The sequence below is a fragment of the Lycorma delicatula genome, chromosome 2, assembly GCF_047948215.1.
Source record: "Lycorma delicatula isolate Av1 chromosome 2, ASM4794821v1, whole genome shotgun sequence".
In the NCBI taxonomy this organism is placed as follows: Eukaryota; Metazoa; Arthropoda; class Insecta; order Hemiptera; family Fulgoridae; genus Lycorma; species Lycorma delicatula.
In genome coordinates this window covers 116,525,865-116,553,498 of record NC_134456.1, presented here as the reverse complement: position 1 = coordinate 116,553,498, position 27,634 = coordinate 116,525,865, and the positions used below count along the sequence as shown (strand labels likewise).

The 27,634-nt window shown below is 32.2% G+C and overlaps 1 protein-coding gene across 6 annotated transcripts in view; it reads left to right on the top strand.

Annotated features, from left to right (window-relative positions):
- The window catches only part of NFAT (nuclear factor of activated T cells 3), a 182,897-nt gene that overhangs the window by 120,331 nt on the left and 34,932 nt on the right, over positions 1-27,634 (top strand). For all 6 annotated transcript variants that reach the window (XM_075356143.1, XM_075356142.1, XM_075356139.1 and 3 more), the window contains 2 exons: positions 10,707-10,820; positions 23,447-23,592. In XM_075356143.1, the coding sequence (XP_075212258.1) occupies positions 10,707-10,820; positions 23,447-23,592 (260 nt within the window). The remainder of the gene's footprint in view (positions 1-10,706; positions 10,821-23,446; positions 23,593-27,634) is intronic.

Below are 27,634 nucleotides of genomic sequence, written 5' to 3'. Positions count from 1 at the left end.
GACTAATAAATAAAACTTCACTACATATTACAGAAACTTTCAGATCAGTAACTTTCACATCATACAGCTTTAAACATCGATCGATATGTGCATCTGGTAAAATTATTTCCCAAAATCAATTTTTTTTTAATAATTGAATAAATAATGCGTTTCTTATTCATTATTACGGTCATAAAGATCATAAGTGTCTCTTGACAGAATTTCTTGTAACCTTAATCACATTTTGATCCAATAAGTGCTTTATGCTTATTGGTAGGTAGAAAATGAAACCAGGGGTTGATGATTATGTAGTTCCTTTTCATTCTACGCTTTTAAGATCCTTGAAATTCTTTTATTATTTCCTAAAATGGATAATTATTGAAATACAACCGACTCTCATTTAGAAATTTAAATCTTGTAATATTTATACAGCTTACTTATTTTAACAATTGCAATAAAATTTGTTAATAATTAGTACTGTCGCCAGTAGTATGAAATATTTTCCAGATGTTGTGTAAAAAGATTTGGAAAATGCTGAGTAGATGCAGTAGAATTTACTGTAATTATTATATTTGAATGATTACTGTATTGATTATCTTAATATTTTATTTTAAGTGTTATGTAATGTAATTTCATAATTAATAAAAATTTGGTTATCTCTGCTGTTCTGAAAAATAGTTAAATTTTTTTTTTATAAATAAATTATTGTTACTTCAATGTTTAACATTCTTCGATTGGTTTTACTTCAATTATACTTTTGTAATTCAGAAAAAATAGTTTACATTTTACAAAATATTTTATAATAATAAAATAATAACGTTTTACAATAAAATTTATTTTTATAATTTTATATCTGTCATAAGTTAACTAGTAATTGAATATTGAACATTTTATACTTAATTTTTATATATATTTTTTAAATGTTAATTGCCTAAAAATGTATTTATTTATGTATTACAAAATAATGATTTATTATTCAGAGTATTCATTTCTAATAATAAATTTGCTCTAAGAGAAATCATAAATGATAGATATGTATGTTTTATTGAGGTCAAATAAGATAACTTATTGAGTGAAATATTATAAACATGTATACTGATATTGTTTACTGATTATTACTTTTTTATTTAAAGTTTATTCCGGTAAAACTGTTACAAATGTATGATTTGCAAAACACTCATTTTTTGTATTTTGGGTTTTGATGGACCAGAGAAGTCCTGATGATTTTTATGTGGTGGGTTGTGTTTCTGTTGAACTTGATTTTCTGTTGCCTGGGTTTGGATTGCACTCCAGGACGTGATGGTTGGGGTTCAGTTAACTAGAGAAAGGCTTAGGAAACTGAAAAACTTGTAAAAAGAATTAAATATAAAACTTTTGTATTTGAATATACGAAACTTATCCAAAAAGTAAGTACAACTTCCTTCTGCCACCACTGTTGCCCTGCAATCACAACTCAGTATGTGCGCCACATTCTCTCATTCATTGGCTTTCAATAGACACCATTACAAGTTCAGTTTCATTTATTTATACTTAATTAAACATCATTTTAAATGTTCAAGTTATCGAGAATCTCATCGATTATAAAATTAGAGAAGTTATCAGATTTTTAAATACAAGAAACATCAAACCAGCTTATATTTATTAGCAAGTTAGTGAAGTGTATGGTGAAAAAAGCTATCAGTGATGAAATGGTTAGAAAATGGGGGCAGCAATTCATTGAAGGACAGTAATGTGGATGATGAGCAAAGGAGGAGTGGGAACTCTCTTGTCGTGATAAGATTCAGTTACACAAATAGATGAAAAAATTAAAATTATGTACCGAGTTCCCTGAAATTTCATGAACAAATTCTCATGAAATCATAAATACAAAACCTAGTCTATTACAATACAAGACCACGACACTGCCACATGCGTTAAGCCGCGTGAGGAACCAGCCTCATGCGTTAACTGCAAGGGGCCTCATCCGGCTAATTACCGGGGTTGCCCCTATTATAAGGAGCAAGTCAATAAGGTCAAGGGCATTAAAAAGCCCGCGACTGTTGACGGCCGCAGCTGGGCCCGTGTTGCCGGTGGGGGAAAATCAGCCCCCAAACCGGAGGTGCCGGCACCTGTGGCCAAGGCGGTAGTGAAAAAAGGGGAGGTACCCTCCCCAACACCCGCCAAGCCAAAACCGGCGGCGACCACCAAGAAGGTGGTGAAACAAAAGGCGGCGACAAAGCCGGCCCCGGCGAAGAAGGCCAAGCCTTCCTCGACGGGAAAGGCAAAGCCTGCTCCGGCTGGGAAGGCCAAGCAGGCTGTTAAAAACACCGCGGCCCCTGTGGCCCCGCGCCCCACCAAAAGGGCGGCCGCGCCAAAAGGCACCTCCAGCGGCAATCCGAAACCGGCTACCCCGTTGGAGACCACTGGCATGGACTTCCTGTCGCAGATGACAGTGAAGGATATCCTGCCAGATATCATGATGGTTTTGCCACGCCTGCTCCAGGCAAAATCTCTCAAGGACTGTATTCAGTCCTTAATAGAGTGCCTCATGGCTGTACTGTCCAGGTATGGTTAGGCCCACCCTCAGACTCTTGCAGTGGAACGCCAACTCAGTAGTAGGCCGGACGGAGGAACTATGCCGTCTGGCCGAGGATCTACTGATAGACGTGATACTGTTGTCTGAGACGTGCTTGAACCCAAGCAAGCAACTGACCCTTCGGAACTATTTTACATATAGGACGGATAGGCCAGTTCGACCCGGATCTCGCACCTCTGGTGGAACTGCGGTTTTAGTCCACAGACGCCACATGCATACGCGCGTTGTTCTTCATACAAACGTGATGGAGCAAACGTGTGTGCATGTGGAGCATCTGGGCACGGTGTATCGGCTGGTTTCGGCTTATAGCAAGCCGAACGACGCGGTAACCGGCGCAGATCTGGATGCCGTGCTGGAAAATTGGGATGGACCCATGATACTCATGGGCGACCTCAATGCCAAACACGTGTCATGGAACAGCATTCTGACAAATCCGAATGGCAGATTGCTGTACGAAAGGGCGAGAGCCCGCCGCTTGGTCGTCGTAGGCCCTGAGGTGCCCACGTTCATGCATCGCTCAGGCAGATCTAGGCCTGACGTGCTGGATATCGCAGTCATGAAGGGGGGTACCCTCCCATTCATGATTGAAACGATAGAAGACCTCAGCTCGGATCATTCCCCTGTCCTGTTGGAACTAGGTCAGGCAGGGGGTGGCCGAGATCCCCCGCCTATACCCCGAAGGTCAGTCAACTGGAAAAGGTTCTACGAGACCCTCCAGCGGGAGTACAGGCCGGTAAATCCTGAGCTCCTGAACACCCCGGAGGAAATCGACGACACTGTCGGGCGCGTCACGTCGTCAATGACCGAGGCCCTGGCAGGCAGCTCATCGGCCAAAACTCAAGCAGTTGTTCGAAACGACCTCCCTCCTCATATCTCCGAAGCCATAACGGAGAAACGACGACTGAGGAGGAGATATCGAATCACCCTGTCCCCCGCTGATAAGCGGGCCTTTTATAATCAAACGGACAGGGTAAAACAACTGCTGACAAGCCATCGAGAGGATTCGTGGAACGAATACCTCGCATCGGTCTCTGACGACATCTCCTCGGTGTTCAGGTTGAACAGGAGACTGCGAGAAGGGAAGAAGCCTCACCATCCGGTTGTGGGGCAGCGAGGTTTTCTTGCATACTCGGAGGCGGAGAGGGCCGAGGTATTCGCCGATACCTTGGAGGAGCAGTTCACTCCAAACCCCCCTCCCTCCCCGAACGACGAGCACACAACCGAGGTGGAATCCTTTCTTGTAGATTATTTCTCACAGGTGGAGGACGCCCCTCTAGAGATTGACCAAGTCACTGAAGCGGAAGTTTCCGCAGCCATTAAGGCCACAAGCCCCGACAAGGCCCCAGGTGTCGACGGGATCAGCGCCCGTGCATTCCGGAACATACCGGCCTCCGTGATTACAGCAATTTCGGTGATATTCACGTCCATTTTGTACGTTGGATATTTCCCGAATTGTTGGAAAACGGCCAAAGTCGTATGTTTACCCAAACCGGGGAAAAGTTTACTTTTCCCTCGGAATTATAGGCCAATCTCCCTGTTACCGGTATTGTCTAAGTTGTTCGAGAGGATTTTTCTCGAAAAACTGAGGCGATACATGGAGGGAGAAGTGCGGCCCGAGCAATTTGGGTTCAGGGAGGGTCACTCAACCACCCTCCAACTGGTAAAAATAATAGACGACCTTGTCGGAGGCCTGAACAGGAAACGGGTGACTGCAGCCGTTTTTCTGGATGTGGCCAAGGCCTTTGACAAAGTTTGGCATAGCGGGCTGCTTTATAAGCTAGCGCGATCGGCGATCCCCTACCGCTATGTCAGACTGATGCGGTCATATCTGCTAGACCGACATTTTGTCGTGCGCGTAGGGGAAACGATTTCCTCCACCAGAGAAATAGCCGCTGGGGTTCCCCAAGGAGCAGTACTTTCCCCGTTCTTGTACACTTTGTACGTGAACGATATGCCGCTGTCGGAAGGGGTCAAAACGGCCCTTTACGCAGACGACACGGCATATTTCTACGAATCCGCAAATGTGGATTACGCGGTCCGGAGGCTCCAAAGGCAGCTGGACTTAGTGGAACCGTGGCTCGACATGTGGAGAATCAGGGTCAACGGTGAAAAATCGGTGGCCGTGATGTTCACATGCAAGACACGAAAACCGACCAGAGAGCTGGAAATCTCAGGGGAGAAAATCCCTTTTGAGAAAACAGTTAAGTACCTGGGGGTGGTGTTGGACAGGCGGCTTACCTTCGGCGAACATGTAAATTATGCGACCCGGAGGGCTAAGGCCGCCAGAGCCTCGCTATACCCAGTGCTGAACAGTGCCAGCCCGTACCCACTGGCAACTAAGCTCCTCATTTTTCGGCTGTACGTACTGCCGATTCTAACATATGCTTACCCGGCATGGGGGGCAGTGTTGAGCTCCTCGCTTCAAAAGAAGATCGAGGCCGTCCAAAACATCGCGTTGCGGACGATTTTTGGAGCTCCGTGGTTCGTCAGGAACGCCACTCTCCGATCTGATGCGAGATTTCAATCCGTGTCCGAGGTGGGGGTGGCGCAGGCGCGCAGACTGTTCGGGAGAGCGGCTGTGTCCGAACACAGTCATCTTCGGGACATCTGCCGAGAGGACCCAACTCCGACAGTTGTAAGGAAGCGGCCTCACGCCGTACTGGACGAACCACCGTGATGGTGCGGTGCGGTAGCCGAAAATCGACAAACCAGGCTTAGGGGGCCTCCATATCGCATGAGCCATAAACGGAATAGTGCGTCAGACGCGTTTCCGGGGTCGCGAGTGAAAAGTTTTCGCGAGTTATATAGTTTGAAGACGTCAAACACGGTAAGTCGCGCATAAAACAAAAACGCGGTCTAAAACTTACAGTAAGACAAAATATCCCAGCAATTGCGACTCCTCCGGAAAAGGGGACGCATTGCTCCCTCCTTATAGCTAGTGCCCCGTTGTGGCGTATTCCTGCTAGCCTATTAAAGAGTTAGCACCGAAAGGACTTCAGTGGACGGTCTGAAGGGGAATTACGTCGGGAGGACAGGCTTTATAAGCCTAGCCTTCCGCGGTCGGCCCATGAAATGGGTTCGATAACGCTGGTTTAACAACGGATTGGAATGCAATTAAATCCGTCTTAAATTCACTAAAATAATAATAGACAAAACTTGAAAAATTAGATCCGAGATTAAAAAATAACCCTTTTAAAAACAAGCCCGATTAGAATGATCCAGCAGCAAGGGACTCTGTCCAGGTTCTGCGATAAAGTAGGGAGTAATAGACTCCTGCCAACTTTGCATTCCATTCCATTCCTACAATACAAACTCTGCTCTTGTTGGGTGCCAAAAATGTTAATGGAGGTTCACAAGACTTAAAAGTGATTTGACTTCTACTCAAGTCTTTTCTTACCTAATACAAAAGTGAAGCTGATGATTTTTTGAGACATATAGTGACTGGTGAATAGACTAGGGCCTCTCACATCACTGCAGAAAATTGAAACAGCAGTCTGAAATGGTGACAAACAAATTGAGGTTTTGTTGCTTCTCAACAATTATTGTCTTTGAGTGAAACTCAAAGTGTGATTGAATAATTTGGGTGAGAGCAGTTGAAACACCACGTTATAGTCCTGTCTTCATGATGAGGGCTACCTTGTTCTCCATCTCAAGTGATCCCTTACCAGTAGTCAGCACTTTGACGGTGATAGTGATATGAAAAATGTAAATGTACAACAGTGGTTGTCTTTACTGATGGCACCACTCTTTGAGAAAGGAGTGTAAAAATTGATTACGAGGTATAAAAAGTGCCTTAATAATGGTAGAAATTATGTAGATAATTATAATTTTCTATATGAAAATCTATATGCTCTTCCATAAAATCATAAAATTATTCTGTTGAAAGTTGTGTATTTTTTAATAACAAGATGGTACTTACTTTTAAAATACTTCTCGTAAAATTATATTACTTAAATAGAAAAAGGTGAAAATAAATTTATTAAAAAATTAATTGCCTTTTTGGATGATGTGTTCTACTAAAGGGAATCAAAGATAGAAGTTCAATATTAATAGTAAAATGTATGATTCAGAAAGTCAAACTATTGTTTTGGATTACTGAAATTAGATTGTATCTTTTTACACATTTTGAATATTACTTTTTATCAAATTCTAGCGATTCTAGTGTTTTGTGTTATTAAATTGAAAATATGACATGGCATAAAGTCTAGTGTTTAACTTTATTTTATATATTTCAGTTATGAGTTATTCTATTAACCCAAATTTTCAAGCAAATAAAGCAAGTGCTCATAATCATGATAATCTTTATAGAAACAATAATACATTCTATTTGTCTTTTCTGACTATGATTTAAGATTGTTGAGCATAAGATAAATCATTTTAATAATCATGAAGATTTAGTCGCTATGCTATAACACATTTTCCCAAACGGAAGTTATATTTATAATTTTTTGTAAAATTTAGTTTTACGGAAAATATAAAAATGTTTAAAGGATTTGAAACCCATTTAAGATTTTGCTGCTCGAATAACTACTGATACACTAGTGATAAAAATTGTTCTTTGATGCTGTGAAATCCTAGTAAATGTATTCATTTATTTTATTTGAATTTCATTACCCATTCTGTTCCTGAACTTTTTCGTTTCAATTCAGATACAGCATGATATGAGGAATGACTGAGCTTAGTGAGGGCTAGATATGCTGCAAAACTTCATTAAGGTAGGACGTAATGTAAAGATGACAATTTTTAATTGCTGATGTTTTGAATTATTTAAGCATTTTTAGCATCTCTGAATCCATCTCAATGAATCTTAACAGATTTATGTATGTTTATTTATGTGTGTCTCATTTTTGTATATTCTGAACAGCAGTTCCTTCAAGAATAAGTAAGATCTGATTAAGTTAAGAAGGCAAATAGTTGTTGAGCTTACTCTTTTTTTATTTGGTTACAATCTCAGTTAATTTTTAAAATAGAAAAGAAGAATAAAATACTTATTATTGTATGCTAATTATAAAAAATATTAAACTTAATGGGTTGGTAGTGTTTGAATTAAAAAGATTTTAAAATGTATTGGATAAATAAAAGAAGTTTATTGCAAAACTTTGTGGGAAAACAGTTGTGGCTTATACCCACCCTATATCAAAGGTTTATCACCTTGTTTGAATTTTATGTGCTGTGTTTATAATGATTGATATTAAATCTTATGTAAAGTTTTAAATTATTTTCATTACAATGAATAGATCTGTGATTGGTAGATTGGGTAAGTGCAGGAAGTGAAGAAGAAAAGAAAAGTTAACACTTTTAAATTGAAGGTTTAGGGTGGAACATTTATTTTGATTTTTAAAGATTTACACTATTCAATCAAACCAGTCTAATATCCAAAGATAAAAGTATATGTATAGCAATGGAACAAGTGTTATATTTTATTGAATGACCAAATACTGTGAATATAGTGTAACAGTTAAACATACTGAATTTTCAATTTCTTCTTTAATTTAATATTTGAATAGTATGCTATATTTTAAAGTCATATTATGATAATGAAACTTATTAAGATATTGAATAATTAAAGCTTGAATAAATAGTAGGAGTAATTTAAGAATTTAGTGAGTTATTTTTCCAGTTGGATTGTTTTATTTTATTTTTTATGTAAATTAAGCATTAATATTCATTACTTTTTGTATTAACAAGAGCAGTTAATGCACTGTTCCTTACATTATTATTATTTCTTCTGTACTGAAATTTATAAGTTTGCCACGTGTTAACATTTAGTAGTTACGTAAATTGTAACACTAAAGATTATTGATAATATGTTTTAATTGTGTGTCACCTCTAGAAATATTAATATTACAGTTAATATTAAACATTTTTTCATTATATTAAAACCAAATTAATTTAGAATTTTATTTTCAAGTAGGTTAATAAAAACCTATTACAAAGAGTTTCACATCTCATGTCATCATGCTCATCTTTATTTTTTTTTACAATAATCCAATTTAAAGTCACTTATTTATAGACATGACTGAAGTAGATTCATTGAATATATACTCTTTAATAAGTTCAAGAACATAGGTAATAAAATCAATACATTTATCAAACTAAAAGTTAGGCCTAATTATCCTCTAGAACAAGATAATTTTGTAAATAATAGGTGTAGAAATTTTATTAAAATATAACCTTTAATAACAAAACCATTTATACATTACTTCACATATGCGTTGCTTATTTCTGTAAATTATTATGAAGTACATACCAACTAACAAATTTAATAAATAAATAACATGAAAATGATTCTGGGAAGGAATTATTTATATGAAGGTTTACTTTATCAGAATGTTGAAAATTCTATTTGGGTTTTATCTTGCTTTGTGGTATAAATAATCATTGCAACTTAAAGTATGTAGTACCTTCTTATTTTAGTAATGAAAATTTCTCAGCCTCAAAATATACACATATACAAATATTGGCTGTATATGGGTACAAGTGTACCTATATAAAGCATAAAGATATAAGAGCATTAATTAAATCTTTGTTTCATTTAAAAAATCATATTTTAAGTACAATATTTCTTTATTATGTAGAATAGAAAGGAAAATAAAAACAGAATGTGTAGAAGTTTAATTTTAGAAAGGGATACAGGAGAGCAGGATCCTGCAGTAAAAAGGAACAGTTTTGGTGATGAACAGGGAAATATATATTTATTTCATTCAGTTAGGCAAAGCATTTGACAGAATGCTTGCCTTGGAGTATGTTATTGAATATTTTAAAAGAGGTTATGCATGAAATAAAAAATGGTAGTCAGAAAATGATTTAAAAGAAAGATGCAAGCAAGAAGCAAAATATAAAGTGTATTGAATATCATTTACTAATATTTGAATATTAAGTAATTATAAGCAGAAAAGATGAAAGGATATTTAAAATTAATAAGCAACTTAATGGAACTAAAGAAAAGAGAGGTTTGCCCACTGTTTTATGCATACTATGGTTCTGAAACATACGTACTTATCAAAAAATAAATACTTGATAAAACTTTGAATCATGGTTGTAAAGAAGAGTTGATGTGTTGAGGAGAATAAAAAATAATGGAATGAAAAACTAATTCTCTTATCATGAGGATAAGGGAAGAATTTCTTTTAATTCTTGGTTGAGTGGCATACATTGTATTTTATTCTCTATAGTAAAGAATAATGGGATGAAAAGTGTAAGGTAAATCAGGAAGAGAAAGAAGATTTGGAATACTTGAATCATCAAAGAAGATGAATCATGAAAATGATTATTTTTTTATCCATACAAGCTTCAGTTCTTTATGAAAGAAATATGGATTAATTTGAAATGAAGAAGCGAATTAGGATCAATGAAAATGGGTGATGCCCAGTAGATATTTGTAACAAGAAAGATTCATCAGATGAAATTTATGTGTAATATATGGCACCTTTGCTTTACTTAAAAATATTTTAGAAATAGGTGTACTTATTTTAGATTGTGGCAGTTAACAATTATGGCTGGCATTTAATGTGATACAAGGAAATTGTTCTTATAGTTACTACACTACCACAATAGGAAATTTTATTTTTGAGGTCCCTATCCTTTAAAACATTTAAATGCTAATTACCTTTTGATGTGTAACCATTTTATTTTTTATTCATTAAGTTTACGTTATCATTTTTCTATGTATTTGGATAAATTTTCTTAGTGTATTAAAATTTTTATTTGATTTATTTATTTATAAATATTTTTGTAAAATTTGATATTTTTACTAATAATTTATTTGTAATCTCTCCGTCAAAATATATTTTTATCACCTTGTTTGAATTTGATGTGTTTTATTTGTAATGATTGATAGTAAATGTTATGTAAAGTTTTAAATTATTTTTATTACAATGTATTTTATGTTAAGGCACTGTACTAAATATTCTATTTTAATAGTTCAGTAGGATTTTTCTTACTGATCACTAATCTCTCAATTTCTTGTTTTTTTTTTTCAATTTTAAATTAAATTAGCAGTTAAACTAATGAATTGCCATGTTTATAGCAAATAATAAATATACAAACTTTTTCCTGATAAAAATTTTACATTTTCTTTAAAAATATTTAACAATATTCTTTTAAATGTGTTGATTTTTTTTGAGTTAATAGAATCTGAATTTTGTTGCAGGTATGATGAAGCTGACATCTACAATGATGAACGTTGTGCCAAGAATCCACAGAAAAGTTATAAAAAACATTGCGAGTAAAAGGCCTAATTCTACACATCACAGAATACCTACTGGTAATTTTTTTTCTATATGAAATAGTACAGTTAAGCAAACCCTGAGTTTATGTTTCTATTGGAATCTTTTGCACTTAAAAAAGTTTGAAAAGATGGAACACAGCTAAAATTTTATTCTTGCATTTTTATTACAGATGAAGTTTGTAAATTTTGGCCCATTTACAAGAAAAAGGAATGATTTCCATCTCTGCGTCCTAAAGAATGATTAGAGTTTCACAACCTAAATTTTAATTGTTATTAGCTGCTTACTAAGAAATGTACTCTAGTCTGTTATTCAAATTAAACTCATGTTACAAATAATGGCAGTGTGGTTGAAAGTCTATTATTCAGTTTACTTTCTCGTGAAAGTGGACAACACTTTTCCTAAAGAGAGTTTAAGTTTCTTAGCTCAGATCTCTAGTATCGACTGATAAGCAATTTAGTATAGTTTATTTGAGCTGTTGAATGCAAAAAATTGTTAATCACTAATATGCTCCTGCTAGTACGTAGCCCTCTGTATTTCTAGGAATTGTAAGAGTTCCACTTTGGAAGGAACTGGCCTTCAAGCACTCCTTTGGGTGTGGTTATTTGTTAATTCTGTGGTGGATTTCCCCCTTCTCATTAATCTACGTCTCACCCTTATCCTTGATTTATTCACACTGGACCTACGCTAAGGACGTAAATAAAATCTGCTTTATCCTGCTTATTCTTTCTTTATTAGGTTATGAAATCTCAATCCATATTCATGTACATCCAAGTTTGTGTCCTGTTTTAAAAATTTAACACCTAGTTCATTCTCATTAATTTCATTATCATTCTCATTCTCATTATTTATGATTTACATTCCTTTTACATAATTATTGTTTGAATTAGTGATTATCTATGATGAAAATTCTTATTTTGATGTAGCAAATCTCTGTATGAAGACTTTTAATACATTTAATATTCAGATCTTCTCTTATGAGAAGTTTTAATGAATGTGTGATATTTGTTATAAACTACTTAAAAATAGTGAACGATCAATTAGATCTTTTTATAAATTACTCGGTTAACCTTAGTTTGCGTGAGCATTAATTACATTCTTTATTTTTTGTGGGTAATTTTTGTTTTCTGCCAAAAAGCAATGTCACAAGCAAAATCGTCTTTTTATTCTAGTCTGGAATTTTAACTTCACTCTTTCAATTTCTTAATTGCTTCTTTAATTTTTTATTTGAAAAGCAATAGGAAAACAGGTCATAATTAAAAAATTATATTATCAGCCTTATGTAAATTCTCTTTTTATTTATGAACTTACATTTAATTAACGTTTTATAAAATTACCGAATTTGTTTGCTTTAAATTAGTAGTTGTACTGGCATAAGACTTAATAAAGGAAATATTATTTTTTGGGAAAAATATGGACTGGAAAGTATTATTACATAGATTTATTTTAGCAGATTGCAATTAACTTTCATTATTTACACATTTTATTTATTGTAATTATTTTTTTTGATCATTTTTTCAGCGAGGTTAAAGTTAAATGATTATTTTTAGTGATTAATCATTAATATTTAAATATAGTTACGATTAAATGTTTGAGTAATTAAAAGATTGTAATAAAGCAGTTCCTTGCATTTCTGTTTGTCTATTGACTTCAGCGCATTATAATGTTAAAAAAAGCTTTACTGACCTATTTTCTTTATTTAAAAAAAAAATAAAAGTTTCTTATTAAGGTCAGTCTACTGTAATTTTTTTTAATCACTATTTCAGTTAATCTTTTTAGTTCACTGCTCTTTTATTGTTTCATTTTGACTGATGTTAAAATGTCAGATTTTTATTTTCAGTTTTATTTAAATGGAATTCTTTTTAACCCTATTTATTTTATAGAATGGATATGAATTTTTCAAGTCAGTTTTCTCTTTTTCTGTATAGATTGATTGTTGATGATTGAACACTGGCTTAACTCTAGACCTTTACTTTATGTTACTGTATATTGGTCCTTCCTTTGTGTAGGGAAACTTTTAAGTTTTAAAACGTAGGCAAGGATTTCTTCTATCTTTAATTGTAGCATCTTATCTGTGTAGGTTGGCCACTATCAAGACTACTTATTTTATCAAACTTTGTGCAAAATAATTGGACTGACTTATTGACCAAATCACTGTTTTCAAGTCCACAATGTTATTTTCAATCCTGTACTCTACTTCCTAAAATTTCCCTTGAATAATAAGTTGAAAAAGTAATATTTCAGGCTCTTCCCTGATATAATATTAATGAAAACATTTTTCAGTTCCTGTACTCTTTTATTTATTTGAGGCGTATGAGGATTTATTTAAATGTAATTGTACATTAATGGTTGCTTTTTCTTTTTTTTTGAGAAAATAAGATTGTAAATAACATGAACTGTAAGAAAAATAATAAACTAAATTGAACAGTTGAGAGAAAATAACTCATGACTGAGTTTGAGTCTACAAACACATTGTTTTTGTTGGTGTTTTATCAGCAAATGCACACTTATGCAGTTTTTTAAAGATAATTAATTGATTTTTTCTACTATTAATAGATCTTAATACATAATATTGTGCATAAAATTAATGTACCAAGCCATATTTCATTTTATATCAAATTCTAGACTGTACAGTTGATCTTGTAAATTTGATTACATATAACACAGAAATGTTCCATTCTCTACGTATAATAAAAGTGCCAGTGTCAGGAGGCAGTTGTATGTTTCTATAAAACAAAAGACAGTTCACTTTATTTTCTTACATTTCATTTTTAAAATATTATTCACGTTAAAAGTTGCCATAAGAAATTTTGAATAATTTCCTGGCAGTTCGTAATTACTTTTTGCTCACTAGGTTAAAATGATTTTGTATTTTTGCATATTTAGAAGGAACGTCAGCACAGTTGTGTGTGGTCATTCCACCACTGACATTAACTTCTTTTTACTTTTTTGTATGAAGTATAAGGGAAGTATTGTGATTGCGAAAAATTTTGGTTTTCGGATTTTAACGCAAATATTCATTTTAACTAGTTTCAGTGTGACGTCTGTATGTATGTGCGTACGTATGTATCTCACATAACTCAAAAATGATATAATAATTATAGTGACCTTTTTCTATAAAAAGTTAAATCAGTATAAGGCACCTAAGATTCATATTACTGTAGCAAACAAGGGGAAAGCGCAGGCTTCAGGACACAGATTTGAACCATATTGCATGACACTGTTTACATGTCTTCATCACAACTATACTGACATGCAATATTCAATTATACTCAAGCAAAATCGCCCTAAACATTTCGTTAGCATATTATGTTAGTTTATAAGTTAATTTTATTTCACGTCGCTCATGTAAATATGTGATGTAATTGAGAACGTGTTGGATCCTTAACCACGTACACATCGGGTTGAATCCACCTTTATATGCATATGTATTTTTTAACCTTCTCTTTTTTATTTAAATATATTGATTTATTAGTAATTATTAACCTCCGATTGTAAAAAAAAAATGTGTATATGTAATTTAATAGGCTTACAAGGAAGTCATCTGGTCTCCAGATGACTTCCATATCAGATTTTTTGATAAGTCTACCAGATCACTGAAGATGTTATTAGGATTAAAAAATCTAATTTGGACACCATATGACTTCCTTGTATGCCTATTAAATTACATATACAGATTTTTAAAAGTACATAAGATTTTATTTCACTAATAACTTATGATTTTTTTCATATTTTTTTTTTAATTGTTATTATTGAATTATTATTTATTGTAATTTTATTTTACAATCAGTGGTAATAATTATTAATAAATCAAAATATTTAAACTAAAAAAATAAACAGGAAGAAAATGTTACAAACAAAAGAATAAAAAGAAAGGGAATTGATAAATATAAAGAGGAAGAAAATGTTAAGACCAATGAAGGAATAAAAAGATTAAGAGAGAATGATGAATATAAAGAGAAGAAAATTTGAAAACTAGAGAACGTGTACACAAATTAAGATCAGAAGAATCATTTCAAACCAAAGAGCAATTAAATGATTGGCAACAAAAAACAAATAAACAAAATGATGATCAACTTCGACTTAGGGAAAATATTGTCTGACAATATCAGAGGAGTAATGAACTAAAAGATAAGAATTTTTTGCAATTTATCAAAGATTGATTAAGTAAGCCTCTGTGTATGTAGTTCTTGTGAGAGTCTATTTTTCAGTCACTCTGTAGTTTTAAAGTAGATAAAATTAAACAGAAATTCCAGAATAATTAAATAAAATTAGCAGAGATTAAACTAGAAAATCCAAAAATAATATGATTCTAAATTATAATTTTCAATTAATATTAAATAATCAGATGTTACACCAAATTTATTACATATACACATATGTAATAATGCCTATTAAATTACATTTTTAAAAGTACGTAAAATTTTATTTCACTAATAACATCGGATTTTATTTCATAATTTTTTTTTTTTTTTTATTGAATTATTATTTATTGTAAACCGTTTTTCACAGTAAATAGTTAAAGTGCTGATATCCTCTTTTACAAATTTACCTTAATTTTACAAATATTAATTACAATTTAAGCTGTAAATTAATTAAAACTTTTAATACAATCATTCATAATAATTTCAAGTAAGTGATTCTGACAATAGGAATTATTTTGAACTTTTTTGTTTTGTTAAAAAAAATTGTTAATTCAAATTGATTATTTTAAATTTTGGGTAAATCCATGCATCATTATTATTATTATTATTATTATTACTACTATTATCAGTGCCAAATGTGTTTAAAAACAGGAAAATAATGCATATTGTCTTTAAAAATAAAAAAAAATCCCAGCAAGTTGCATAACTTTTCGTTGAAACTATGAAAGGCAGTAAAACGTGACTACTGTATTAAAATCTGTTTTGATAACTTTCAAACACTTGACAAACGAAAAAATTTAGGAAACAAGTTACATAAAAAAATGAGGGAGAAGCGAGTCAAAAAAAGGTTTCAATGAACTTAAAAGAAAAAAAAAAGATGGCAGCAGAACAGACAATTAAAATTACATCAATGACCCACAATACAAAATTTCATAAAAATCATTTATTGCAGTCTGAATATATCAAGCAATGTCAGTTTAGTTTCAAATGCTATATGTGCATATGGTGCCTTTTTTTAAGTTTTTAAAAGCGTTGTTTCATTGAAAATAATAATAATCTTGCTTTAGGATTTTTTAGTGAGCGGTCAAATGGTGTAACTGTTTACAATTAAATTCTTACGCAAAATAGGTAAATTTAAGGAAAACAAAGTGAGCCATCTACATCCAGTGAATCGATTGGTAAAAAGACAAGATTGTGCAATGACATACTGACCCCGAAGGAGAAGATCCCTCCATGTGACTATTCCGGTTGCCTCATCGCCCCCTCTGTACCTACCTTTATGGGCTTTACTGGAGGTCATCTTCTAAACCCACAAACTGAATAACATCTATCAGTTAACAACTTGGCCTTTGTCAGGATGCCACTGATGTAAATGCCACTTCCATCTGTGTAAGAACATATTGTCAATAAACACAAAGCAAAATCAAAAACACACTAATATGAACAGAACTGAGTAGAAAGAAAATATTTAAATTTTGAGCTATAGTACTACCAACAAAATAAAACGAACATCATAAAACAACCAATCAAAACCGAACTACGGAGCATCTGCCTTGGCACAAGAGAACGCCCAAGCGGTCCCTAAACCACCCGGTTAACTCATATTCCCCATCCTGCACACCCTCCGCAACTCTCCAAAGAACCAAATATTTCATGAAGTTCTCCACAATTAACAATTTGGCCTGGCTTTTCCAGTTAACATATAAATCTAAAGTAGGCCCAGCAATATCTTCCAGCTGCCTCACTACTGTAATTGTCTTTGATCATATCGATGACAGACATATAAAACATGAAAGACATCATCTAATCTGCCACACCACAGATGCAGACCCGAATCAGCCAAGCCGAAATGAGCCAACCTATCCCTAAAAGCACCATGGCTCAAAAGAAACTGAGTTATATACTTGATAGGAGACCCCCAAGAGGCACCCTGCAGACTACTCACCTCAGAGAAAAGATTATGCGTGTAATGCTCATCAGTTGTCTCATCTCACCTAATCTGCCACAATTGAAATCCATCATTCTAAATCTCTGTAATTCTAGCAGAAGTTAGTTTATCCAACTTATTTGCGAAATAGTGTTGTTGATGCTCAAGCACAAGAACATCAATAGGCTATACTTCAGCAATTACCAGAACAGCCTCACGAGAAATTGTACGGTAACCAACTGTACCTTCTGTCACTTTTAACAACAAAAGGCCCTCAACAAAATGTCCCTATAAGTTTTAAATTTTAGACTATCTGGCCAGACAGTTGTGGCATACAACATAATTGCCTCACACACACCCTTACAGAGGATACTCATAGTCTTAAAATTCAGACCCCAATCTGGATTAACCACACGTCAAACATCAAAGAAGGCACAACTTGCATTCTTTGCGACATACTGTAAATGATCCTTAAAACAACAATTTTTGTTAAAGTGCACCCCAAGGTACTTCTGAACCTGAACATACTGAATTCAGTGGCCTGACATTGAAACACAGACTCGCTGTGCAGCCAAACGGCGCTTCAGCAGCATCATCTTAGTTTTATCCAGTCTGAATATATTGACATCCCCACTATTATGTGTATATCCCCACAGCTCAAGTATCCTGCATGCCTGAGATGCGTGAAGCTCCACTTCATTCCACAAATGTCCTTCGATCAGCAGCAACTTGTCATTGGCGTAAGCGACAATGTGACAGCCACAAGGCAACCTCAGCCACATCAAAGAATCTTAACTCCACAACCCACAATAAGGGTTTGAAAGGACCTCCATAATTGGAAAACAGATGACTTGGCTAAGTAAGTTCTTGCGTCCACTAAGAGGCCACCCTCTTCTGACCCAAACTGTGAAGAATGAAATGCTCATCGATGAAAGCTGCCAATAACCGACCTGCCAGGTCTTCAAGAACAAGACCATTCAGACCCCTCTCCAAGACACGGAGCCTGGCCGAAAGAATTGTGGCAACTCTATGCAGTTATTTAAATTATGGTTTTACCTCATTGGGTGGAAAACCACGGTGCGTTGTTTACTTTCAAGTCCTCTCCGATGAAACCATGAAGCCATCAAAATTAATTCAACACTTGGAAACTAAACTTCCAAATCATAAAAACAATCTCTTGGAATTTTTTGAAAGAAAGTTACATACTTAATCAACTAGCTTCTATTTGTAAATCAAGTCATACTGTTAAAATTATACTTAAAACATCTTAGCTAATAGCATTAAGACTAGCTAAGATGTTCAAACCTCATGCAGTCACAGAAACCCTCATATTGCCTGATATGGTCAGCGTTTTAATATGTGTGGAAGAAACAAAAAATTGAAAAAAATCCGCTTTCTAGTGAATCGATGTCATGGCTGTCGATGTTTGTCCATCACCAGGGCAAGCTCACAGGGTTCCATTCTTGGTCCCTCGCTCCTCGTTCTTGGTTCTTGGGACTTGGTCTTTGACGGATTTCTGGGATCGACATTCTCAGAAGGGGCACAGCCCAGGCTTTCACCGATGAGTCTCCTATTAGTTCGTGGTAACTCACAACGGTAGCTAGAAGATCAAGCCCAGATGGTTTTGTCAACCGAAGAGGGCTGGATGTACATGCAAAATTTAAAGATTTCTGTGTCCAAGACGAAGTACATGCTTCTCAAGGGTGCAGACAAATTATCGTACACTCAAAACCCCCACATTAAGTATAAAGGGTGTATAATCAGCCGAGTGAGGGTTCCTATCTGGTCATGCAACAGTAAAATGTCTCGTTGATGTTTTTATGAATCTATTAAAAACTATAACATAGATTGGACAAAAGGTATTGCAGTATGTAGTGATGGTGCAAAGGCAACATTAGGAAAGACCAATGGCTTTCTGAAAAAAGTTGAAAGATCATCTTATGTCAAGGGTGAAATGGATTGCTTTCATCACAGACTTGCTCTTCCTGTAAAAAATATGCTGGAAAATCTCAAATGAATGCTTTGTAAAGCAGTAAAAATGGTATTTTTGTTAAAAGTCGCCATTATAGAATAGGCTGTTTGCTAAATTATATAATGAAATGGATGAGAAAAATCTCTTCTTTTACAGATGGTTATCATGGGGAAAGCATTAACCCGGTTATTGAAATTGTGAGATGGACATTTTTCCAAGATAAACAAACGCCATTCTCAGTATTTTTACAGAATAATTGGTGTATGTTGCTGTGGGCTTACTTAGCTGATATATTATCATATTTAAATGCCTTGAAATGTGAATTTTCAAGGACATCATACATTTTATTAGTGACAAGACTAAGTTCACACATTATGATGCTTGATATCTGGATTATTCGCCTTCAAACCAAAAATTCTGATATGTTTCCACTCATCTCCGATTATATAAAGAAAATTATTAATAAAAATTTATTAAGACACTATTATTCACAACAGTTTGGAAAACATGAAGATACATTTGCACGAGCTAAAATTTCAGTCGACGAAGTATTTCCCTGAAGATAAAAATGATTTCTGTAAGATATAGCTACTGACTGAATCCATATAGTGAAAATATTGTAGCTGCTAAGTTACCAATTGAGATTCACGACCAGTCCTCATTGAAATGTCTGCCAATAAAACATTGCAACTACAATTCACATCTGAAAATTTAGATTCATTTTGGCTTGTTCATTGAAGTGAATACAGAAATTTAGTCACAGAAGCTTTGCAAATATTAATCCCTTTCACCACATCTTACCTCTATGAAAAGGGTTTTTCGTCTATGGTTGCACTAAAACTAAATATAGGAATTATCTTTCATCACTCAAAAACAATTTGCTTTGTGTGTTTCCGACATTGAATTCACGTATGAAGAAATTTTTAAATGAAAAACAAACACAACCTTCTCATTAATTTATTTTCTTTTACTTACAAATGTAAGTAAAATGTTCATAATAAATGGGTTTTTTCTCTCATAAAATGATTTCATTATTTTTTATATGTAAAATTCTAGGCTAATTTTGCGACTCCCAGGTTGAGAAACGCTGCTCTAGAGCTATGCTGCAAGATGATAGTTTGGTAATCAGTCTAAAAATGGGATATGATTTTTTTTTTCATTTTTCGATGTTTCATGACCCAGGGACCCCAAAAAACAAAAAAAGTGTGGGGTAATATTCATATGTACATGCATTGGCGTGTTTGAAGCTTAATAATTTTTGACTGGATAAACTGATTTTGTTGAAATTTTATACAGAGACTTATATATATATATATATATATATATATATATATAGGGCAGTTTGTTGGTAAAACTTTTGGGCCAATATCTTCAGTGGGTGGGGGGGTTTTGTGGAGTTAATTTTCTCAAAATTTTGCAAACAACCCCACCTTATATTAAGATTGTGTGTTTATCTTACCATTTTTGTAAAAAATTGCCCCAACATTCCCCCTTTATATAAGCAATCATAACCAATACCTGGAAAGTGTTAAAACTTTGCTATCAGACTTTTATATTTCTGTCTCTAAAAATTATTAAAAAAAAAATGTATCATTGTTACTCTTAGTAGTACTTAGGTGTATATGTCATCATACTTATACATTTGTAAATAAAGAGCTACAGACTTTCTCCTTATGGGGAAAAACTGTAATTTAATATTTCCCATATAGGGAGTAATATATTATATTATGTAATATATATTACTCCTGAAAAGTTGCAGTGTTTATTTTGCAAAGCTTAGATACACTGAAGAGGTATTATTACACAGTTCTGTTTAATATTTATTTACTATTTGCTAATAATAATATCACTCTACTTTTTTTTTACAAAATTAAACAAGCTTTACTTAATACAATACAAAAGAAATATCACATTTACTGTCTGAGCTAAGGTAATTGTAGTCTCTCAGTTGGCCAAATCACAATATCTCTGTAAAATATTTTGACCCACAAAGTTTGTTTTTTTTTTGCCCATTACTGATTTGCAGTAAAAGAAGGATTATTGTATCCAAGCCTTAATTATCATTGGACATTAATTTAAAGTAAAGGAGATGAACACGTAGAATCCACAAAGCTAGTAAATTGAATACAAATATTCATATGGCTAAAGCAGATCTCCATGATGCTTCAATATTTCACTTAAATGTTTCTAAAAAAAAAAAAATATATACGGCTGGATTTCCATGTTACAAATAATAATTATATAATAATAAAAAAATAATATAAATACATGTAACTTAAATTGATAATAAAAATTGTATATACGTGTAAAGTCAGAGTTAATATAATGAAAAATATTGATACTTGTTGAGAAAACACAGTAGATATTTCTACTACCTTTTTTTTTGTAGGATCCACCTCCATAGCCAAGTTGGAGAAATATGTTCTTATTTTTAAAAAAAATTAAAAATGGAGGTTATCAATTTCACCCGTGTATAAAAAACAGTTAATTATTAAAAAGCAGTAAATTTCTTTTAGCCATGCTCAACATGAGAGCTATTGAACTGAATTGTTAAATTGTGTGAATGGTTTATTAACAAAATTTTAATCATGTGAATTTTTTCAATAAAAACAAGTTTCCTACACTTATGATTGGCTATTAGAAGAGTTATAAGATTATTTTTCCTGCTGATGTTACTATTGATTTGTTATTAGAATTCAGTTGGCTATAGGTGCCTTGGTTACGTTGGTGGGTTGTTATAACTTACTGAAACAAAATTAAAAAAAAATAATAATTAAAAATAAATAGTGGAATTCATTGAATTTTATTTTTGTATTTTTTTTTGAATTCCAGTTTATTAAACAAAAATAGAGAAAGAAAGCTTTGTCATTAAAAAACAACTTATGTAACTTGTATCTTATTTATTTATTACTTTTTTGTGTTTGATGAATCAGAAAAATGTTATACTAGACTTGAAATCAGTTTCTTCAAATAAGGAACTTTTAAATAAATTTTATTTTAATAAAAATAGATTTTCCATTGCTGAATGTAGTCAGCGTATTGATACAAAAGATTTCTTATAAAAGTGGATAAATTAATTTATTGCTTTTTTTTCTGTAATTTCTTTCTTATGGCTGTAACATATGTAAAGCATCTGAGATATAAAAAACATACTAGATTGAAGGAGCAGTTAGATAAGTTTTCTCTTAGTGTAATGATTTTAATTACACAGCCAGTACTTATAGTAAACAGAATGATGGCATCACTTGAAGGACTGAACATCAGCTGCATTTAAATGGGTTTGTCATACTGATATAAAATACTGTATGCAGCTTAATGAATAAGGCAATAAGAACCACTATACTCTTCATTTTTTCCTCTTAAGCCAAGAATAGTATCAAGTTATTTTTAACACTGATTTTCATTTTGGGGAATATCAATTTGCCTTTATCTATCATATTGTGGTTGTGGCATCTATCAGATACAAGAAAAAATAATGAAAAATTATAGTCTATTCTTTCCTGTGCATTACTTTGTCAAAACCACAAAATATTTTTTAAAAACATTTCTGGTTTTTATTGGCATGATTTTTTCCAAATATTGTTTTTTGTATCAGAAATGTAATTTACATAGGTAGTATAAATGTAATCCACCAGATTGGTCTAGTGGTGAACTCATCATCGCAAATCAGCTGATTTCGAAGTCAAGAGTTCTAAGGTTCGAATCCTAGTAAAGGCAGTTACTTTTATTTGGATTTGAATACTAGATCGTGGGTATCAGTGTTCTTTGGTGGTTGGGTTTTTAATTAACCACACATCTCAGGAATGGTCAACTTGAGACTGTACAAGACTACATTTCATTTACATTCTTACATATCATCCTCATTCATCCTTTGCAAGTAATACCTTACAGTGAAATGTATTTGGAAGTATAATTTGAACTTTTGAAGAATTGGGGGTTTGGAAAATCAGATTCTTTACCCTCCTGCGTAGAAATTTTCAAAGTACATCTTGTTGGTGGAAAGAAATGTCTTGTCAGATTTAAATTTTATTAGGAAATGCCTTTTGTTATATGAAGAGAATAACTCCACATGCATATAAAATCATTTATGAATTCCAGTTTCTTTGGAAAAGAAAACTAGAATATGATTACAAATCAAAGTCTGATTACTTCCTTAAATTTTTACTTGGCTGGAAATCCAGTAAAAACTGTTTTTTACATCAGTTAAAAAATAATAATAAATGTCAATAAATTGGATATTTAAAAAGTGTTCTATTTTCAATTATTATAATATCCTTGCTTTTTAATTAGATTATTAATGACAACATGTATTACGGTTTTCTAAGCAATAAGATGAACATATATAAAGAAATCAGATAATGTTCAACTGAATTAATTGAATCTTAGTACTTATTTTAAACTTTATTTACTATTCAATTAATTTATCTCCAGCAAATGGAGGTAGTTATATCTTTTCAGACAGGATTGCTTCTATTAGAGAAAATAACACATTTTATTTTATTTAAACTTAAGATCTTAAATGTAAATTACATTATATATTTTTATATATAATTCGTCATAAAAAATTATGGAGGATTATTATAATGTTAATTATTATTTTTAATTTTTCTTTATTTGCAGCTTTGAAGAGGCACGAATTAAGGCCTATTACTGCTGTACCAATTGATCCTTGTGATAACTCAAATGATTCTGGTCTTGGTTTTGATCAGCATATAGATTATCCAGTTCAGTCACAACAGCCTGTTTTGAGGTTTCCAGGTCAAGAGGTAATGTAAATTATATTTTTTTTTACCTATATAAATTTTTGTGTGATGTTTTGTTAAAAAAAAATCATACTAAACTTCATCGATGGTATAAACAGACTAAAATGTTTTTCACTGAAAGGGAACAGATAGAAATAGCCATTGAATATAGTTTCAGTGAAACTTTTGCATTGTGACAGCAATATGAGAGGGAAACAGTACTCTGCTTGTGAGTATAACATTACTCAGTTTTATGTCCTTACTGTTCTCCAAAATTAATTTTATATTGGTGTAGTATGTAATGAGTGTCATCAAGCCTACCATAGCCTATATATAACATATATTTACTAAAAAAAATACCAATATAGGGTGTAATAAGAGATTAGTGAGCTTTACTTGTTCTGATAGATTTTTTTAAGCAAAGAACAAGAAACATGTGGGTAAAAATGTGTAACTTAGAGTTATGCATTGGTCTTCCAAAATTTTCTTGTTAACTTCACATTTCAAATATTCAACCATTGTCAGATCTTTTCTCAAAATTGTCTAATCTTAAGTTATGGACATCTTGTTTGATGTTCAGCATGAATAATTTTTAATTCATTATTAACAGTTTTTACACTGTAGTAGTGTGCAAATTAATTCAAACAGATATTATTTAATAAAAACTATCTTCATTTAGAAGAAAATCATACCTGTACAGTCTGTGAATATCTAATTATTAATATGTCCTTCTTTATTCCTAATCGTGTAATGTACATGATTTGGCATCAATTCAACAAGTGTACTAACTTTTTTTTATGCCTTCATCATAAAACCATACCAAAATTATTGCCTTTAATGAGGTCAATTTTTGTTGTAAAATTCATTTTTGAGTCATTTTTTTTACTATTGTCCAAAGATATTTAATTGGGTATAAGTCTGGGGAATTTAATGGGAGCTTTTGATTTGTTCTTTGAAAAATTTGTCCACTTTTTTGGCAGTATGGTACAATGCCAAATCTTGTTGGAGCACTCACTTTGTTGTCTTGTAGGAATTTGTTTTGAAGTTGTTGCACAACCCTTTTCTTCAAAATCTTCAACACTTTTTAACATAGCATCTGCTGGAGGTAATGAACAAGGGTCTTCAAATATGAAACAACTCTAAAACATTTTATTCTGGTGGTGTTTAACTGATTGTTGTTGCTGGTGTATTTTCATCCGATGCTTTTCTAATGTATGAAACTCTTTGCCCCTTATCATAAAAATGTGACTCGTCAAAAAACCATAACATTTTTCCAGTTTTCTTTGGTCCAGTTAGCATGTGCTTTTACCATCAAGAGTCTTTTTTTGTGTATTGCCAATTAAAGGCTGCTTTTTAGCTGGCTGATGAGCTTTTTCCATCCAGCTGCAAGAAGGTCGGCATCTAACAGTTTTCACATGTAAATCTGTTCCACTAACTACTATTTAAGTCCATAGCTGATAATTTTGGATCAAGTTTTAATTTTTCTCACTAACTAAAACTGTGTTGGAGTAGTTTTTCTTTTACAACCATATCTGCCTTTCCTTTGAGATGAAAAGAACCAGTTTCTTTAAATTGTTTAAAATAGCATTCACTGTCCCTAGTCCATCACCACAATCAGAAGCTGTTTGTCATTTCATACTGGTATAGTCAGAAAAAAAATGTTTAAATGGTTTCTTACAGTAATGTCCATTATATATTTAAGAAACAGAACAAAAAATACCAAAAGATGATTTTGTTAAAAAAAATGAAGTAAACTTTCATAAAACATTATTTATAACTTGAAAATTTCTAAATAACCAAAGAAAAATAACCTCCCATTATACAGACAACTTAAAGAATGGTTGTGGTCAAGCATTGCAGCCACAACATAGAAATAAACAAAAAAATTACTGTATTCAGATTAATTTGCACGCTACTATACTTTCTTACATACCAATCATAATAAATTATGGTACGATTATGTATTACCCTCTGTGATTGACAATAAATAAATGCTCAGATGAATCATTCTGAGGATTTCTGATCAAACACAATAACTAATGTAAAATTTAATATATCATTTTAGAATTATTACTTTATTTCCTTGTTTTCTACAGTTTTAATTCAAGCAGATAGATTTTTTAATTTTCACTGTTTTTCCTTATATTACTGTAATTCTAAAATATGTAGTTCAAATTTTTTGTAATTTTATTGAATATTTGTGTTTTTTTTAAATTAAATTATAAATACTTTGAAAAGGCTCAGAATCAAACTTCAAACTTTATCGTAATACCCCTGTAAATGATTTTTATAGTGTACTTAACTAAGATATAACTGCTCTTTTTATCATGAAAGAATTTTCATTAACTCTGGTCTTTACTCTTTCAATCTGCTTATGTTGCTGTGTATTTCATTTAATTATATATGTATATATATATATATATATATATACATATGTATAAAATAAAGCAAAATTTAATAGAAAATATTCTTTCTTAGCAGGAAAGCTGTCAAAATATAATTCTAAAAAATGTTTAAGTTATTATATTTTAATGTCTTTTCTTTTTAAATAAGATACAGTTCTACATAATATAATAACAGTTGTATAAAAATAATGACAATTAGTGTGTTATAAATAATATTACATTATTCGTATTAAATTATACCATTAAAAATATTTTTATTTTTGAGAAAATTTTAATATTTATTAGAAGTTGGCAATCGATAGTGAAAAAGTTCCGCTATTGGAACTTTTTTATTGATTTCTAAAAGTGAGTTCTATGCTCTCTGTCTTCTCAATACTGGAAAAATGTCTTCATACAGGCTTTAGTAAGCAATCATGAAAAATAAAAAATCTAGTTATCTACAGTAAATGTTAAGAATACCTTAATCTTTTATTAGATGATCAACCAGCAATCATAACAAAATAAACCCCAAACTCAGAACAACATAAAAAAATAAACCAGCATAATTAAAATTAAAAACAACAGTAAAAATCTCCCAAGGATTACAGTTTACCTCATCTAAATATTAACCTTAAATATTAAATGCCAGGAGACGTAACAGATGTTTTAATTTGAATGTTCTAATTTTACCCATAATATTAGAAAAATAAATGCTTCACTTCATTGTAATAAAAAAATGAATTGCTGTTCACGATATATAGATTTCTATATATAGACTTGCTTTATTTATGTTTATCTGTGCTTTGATAAACCAGATTATACTAATAGTTACTTGGTTGCCATGTTACTGCATTATAAAACCATAATTACACCATCAGTATTTTAAAAATTAAAGTTAATTTTTGTGGGTTTAATTTTTTACTGGCATTTTGAGGAAAAAGGTTTGTTTTTTTTTTAATTTTTTAATTTAAACAATAATCAGTCAATATAAAATATTGCAAGGCATTTGTCAGTTATCTGGGTGCCACCTACTTTTTACTGTTATTCACTGTGCTTTTCTGTTATACAGGCCCCACTGCAAATATTCAATATTTATTGATATCCACAATCATTTAAATTATTAAATGTTATAAAGTTGATATGTAAACTTAAATGAAAAGTAAAATGATTATAAAGAAGATAGCATTTTAGGTCTATGTTAAGGTTAGGTAACTAATGATTTAGTGTACTGAACTTTGCATAATATCAATTAACGCTCGCTTCACTTGCTAACCTCATCCAATTATTAACCTTGTATGTTAATAAAAGATTGTTGTTAGTCTCCTGGCGTTAGCCAGGAGACTAACAAATGTTTTAATTTGAATGTTCTAATTTTGCACATGATATTATGAAAATAAATGCTTCACTTTCTAGTAACAATAATTTTGTATCGACAGATATATAAAGTATAGTGGCGCCCATATACATAATACATGACAAACAGCATGGTGTCCAAATATTTTTAACTGAAAAGTACATATTGTAATATATCATTTGTAGTTGTCTGAATTTTTTTTACAAGCCATCAAATTAGCTAGTTGAATAATTATATCCAGTAATAATTAAATTTAAATTGGTACTCAAATTGTTAAATGATTTACTAATACTAACTCTGCAATGAAGAGCTTAATCCATTATAACTC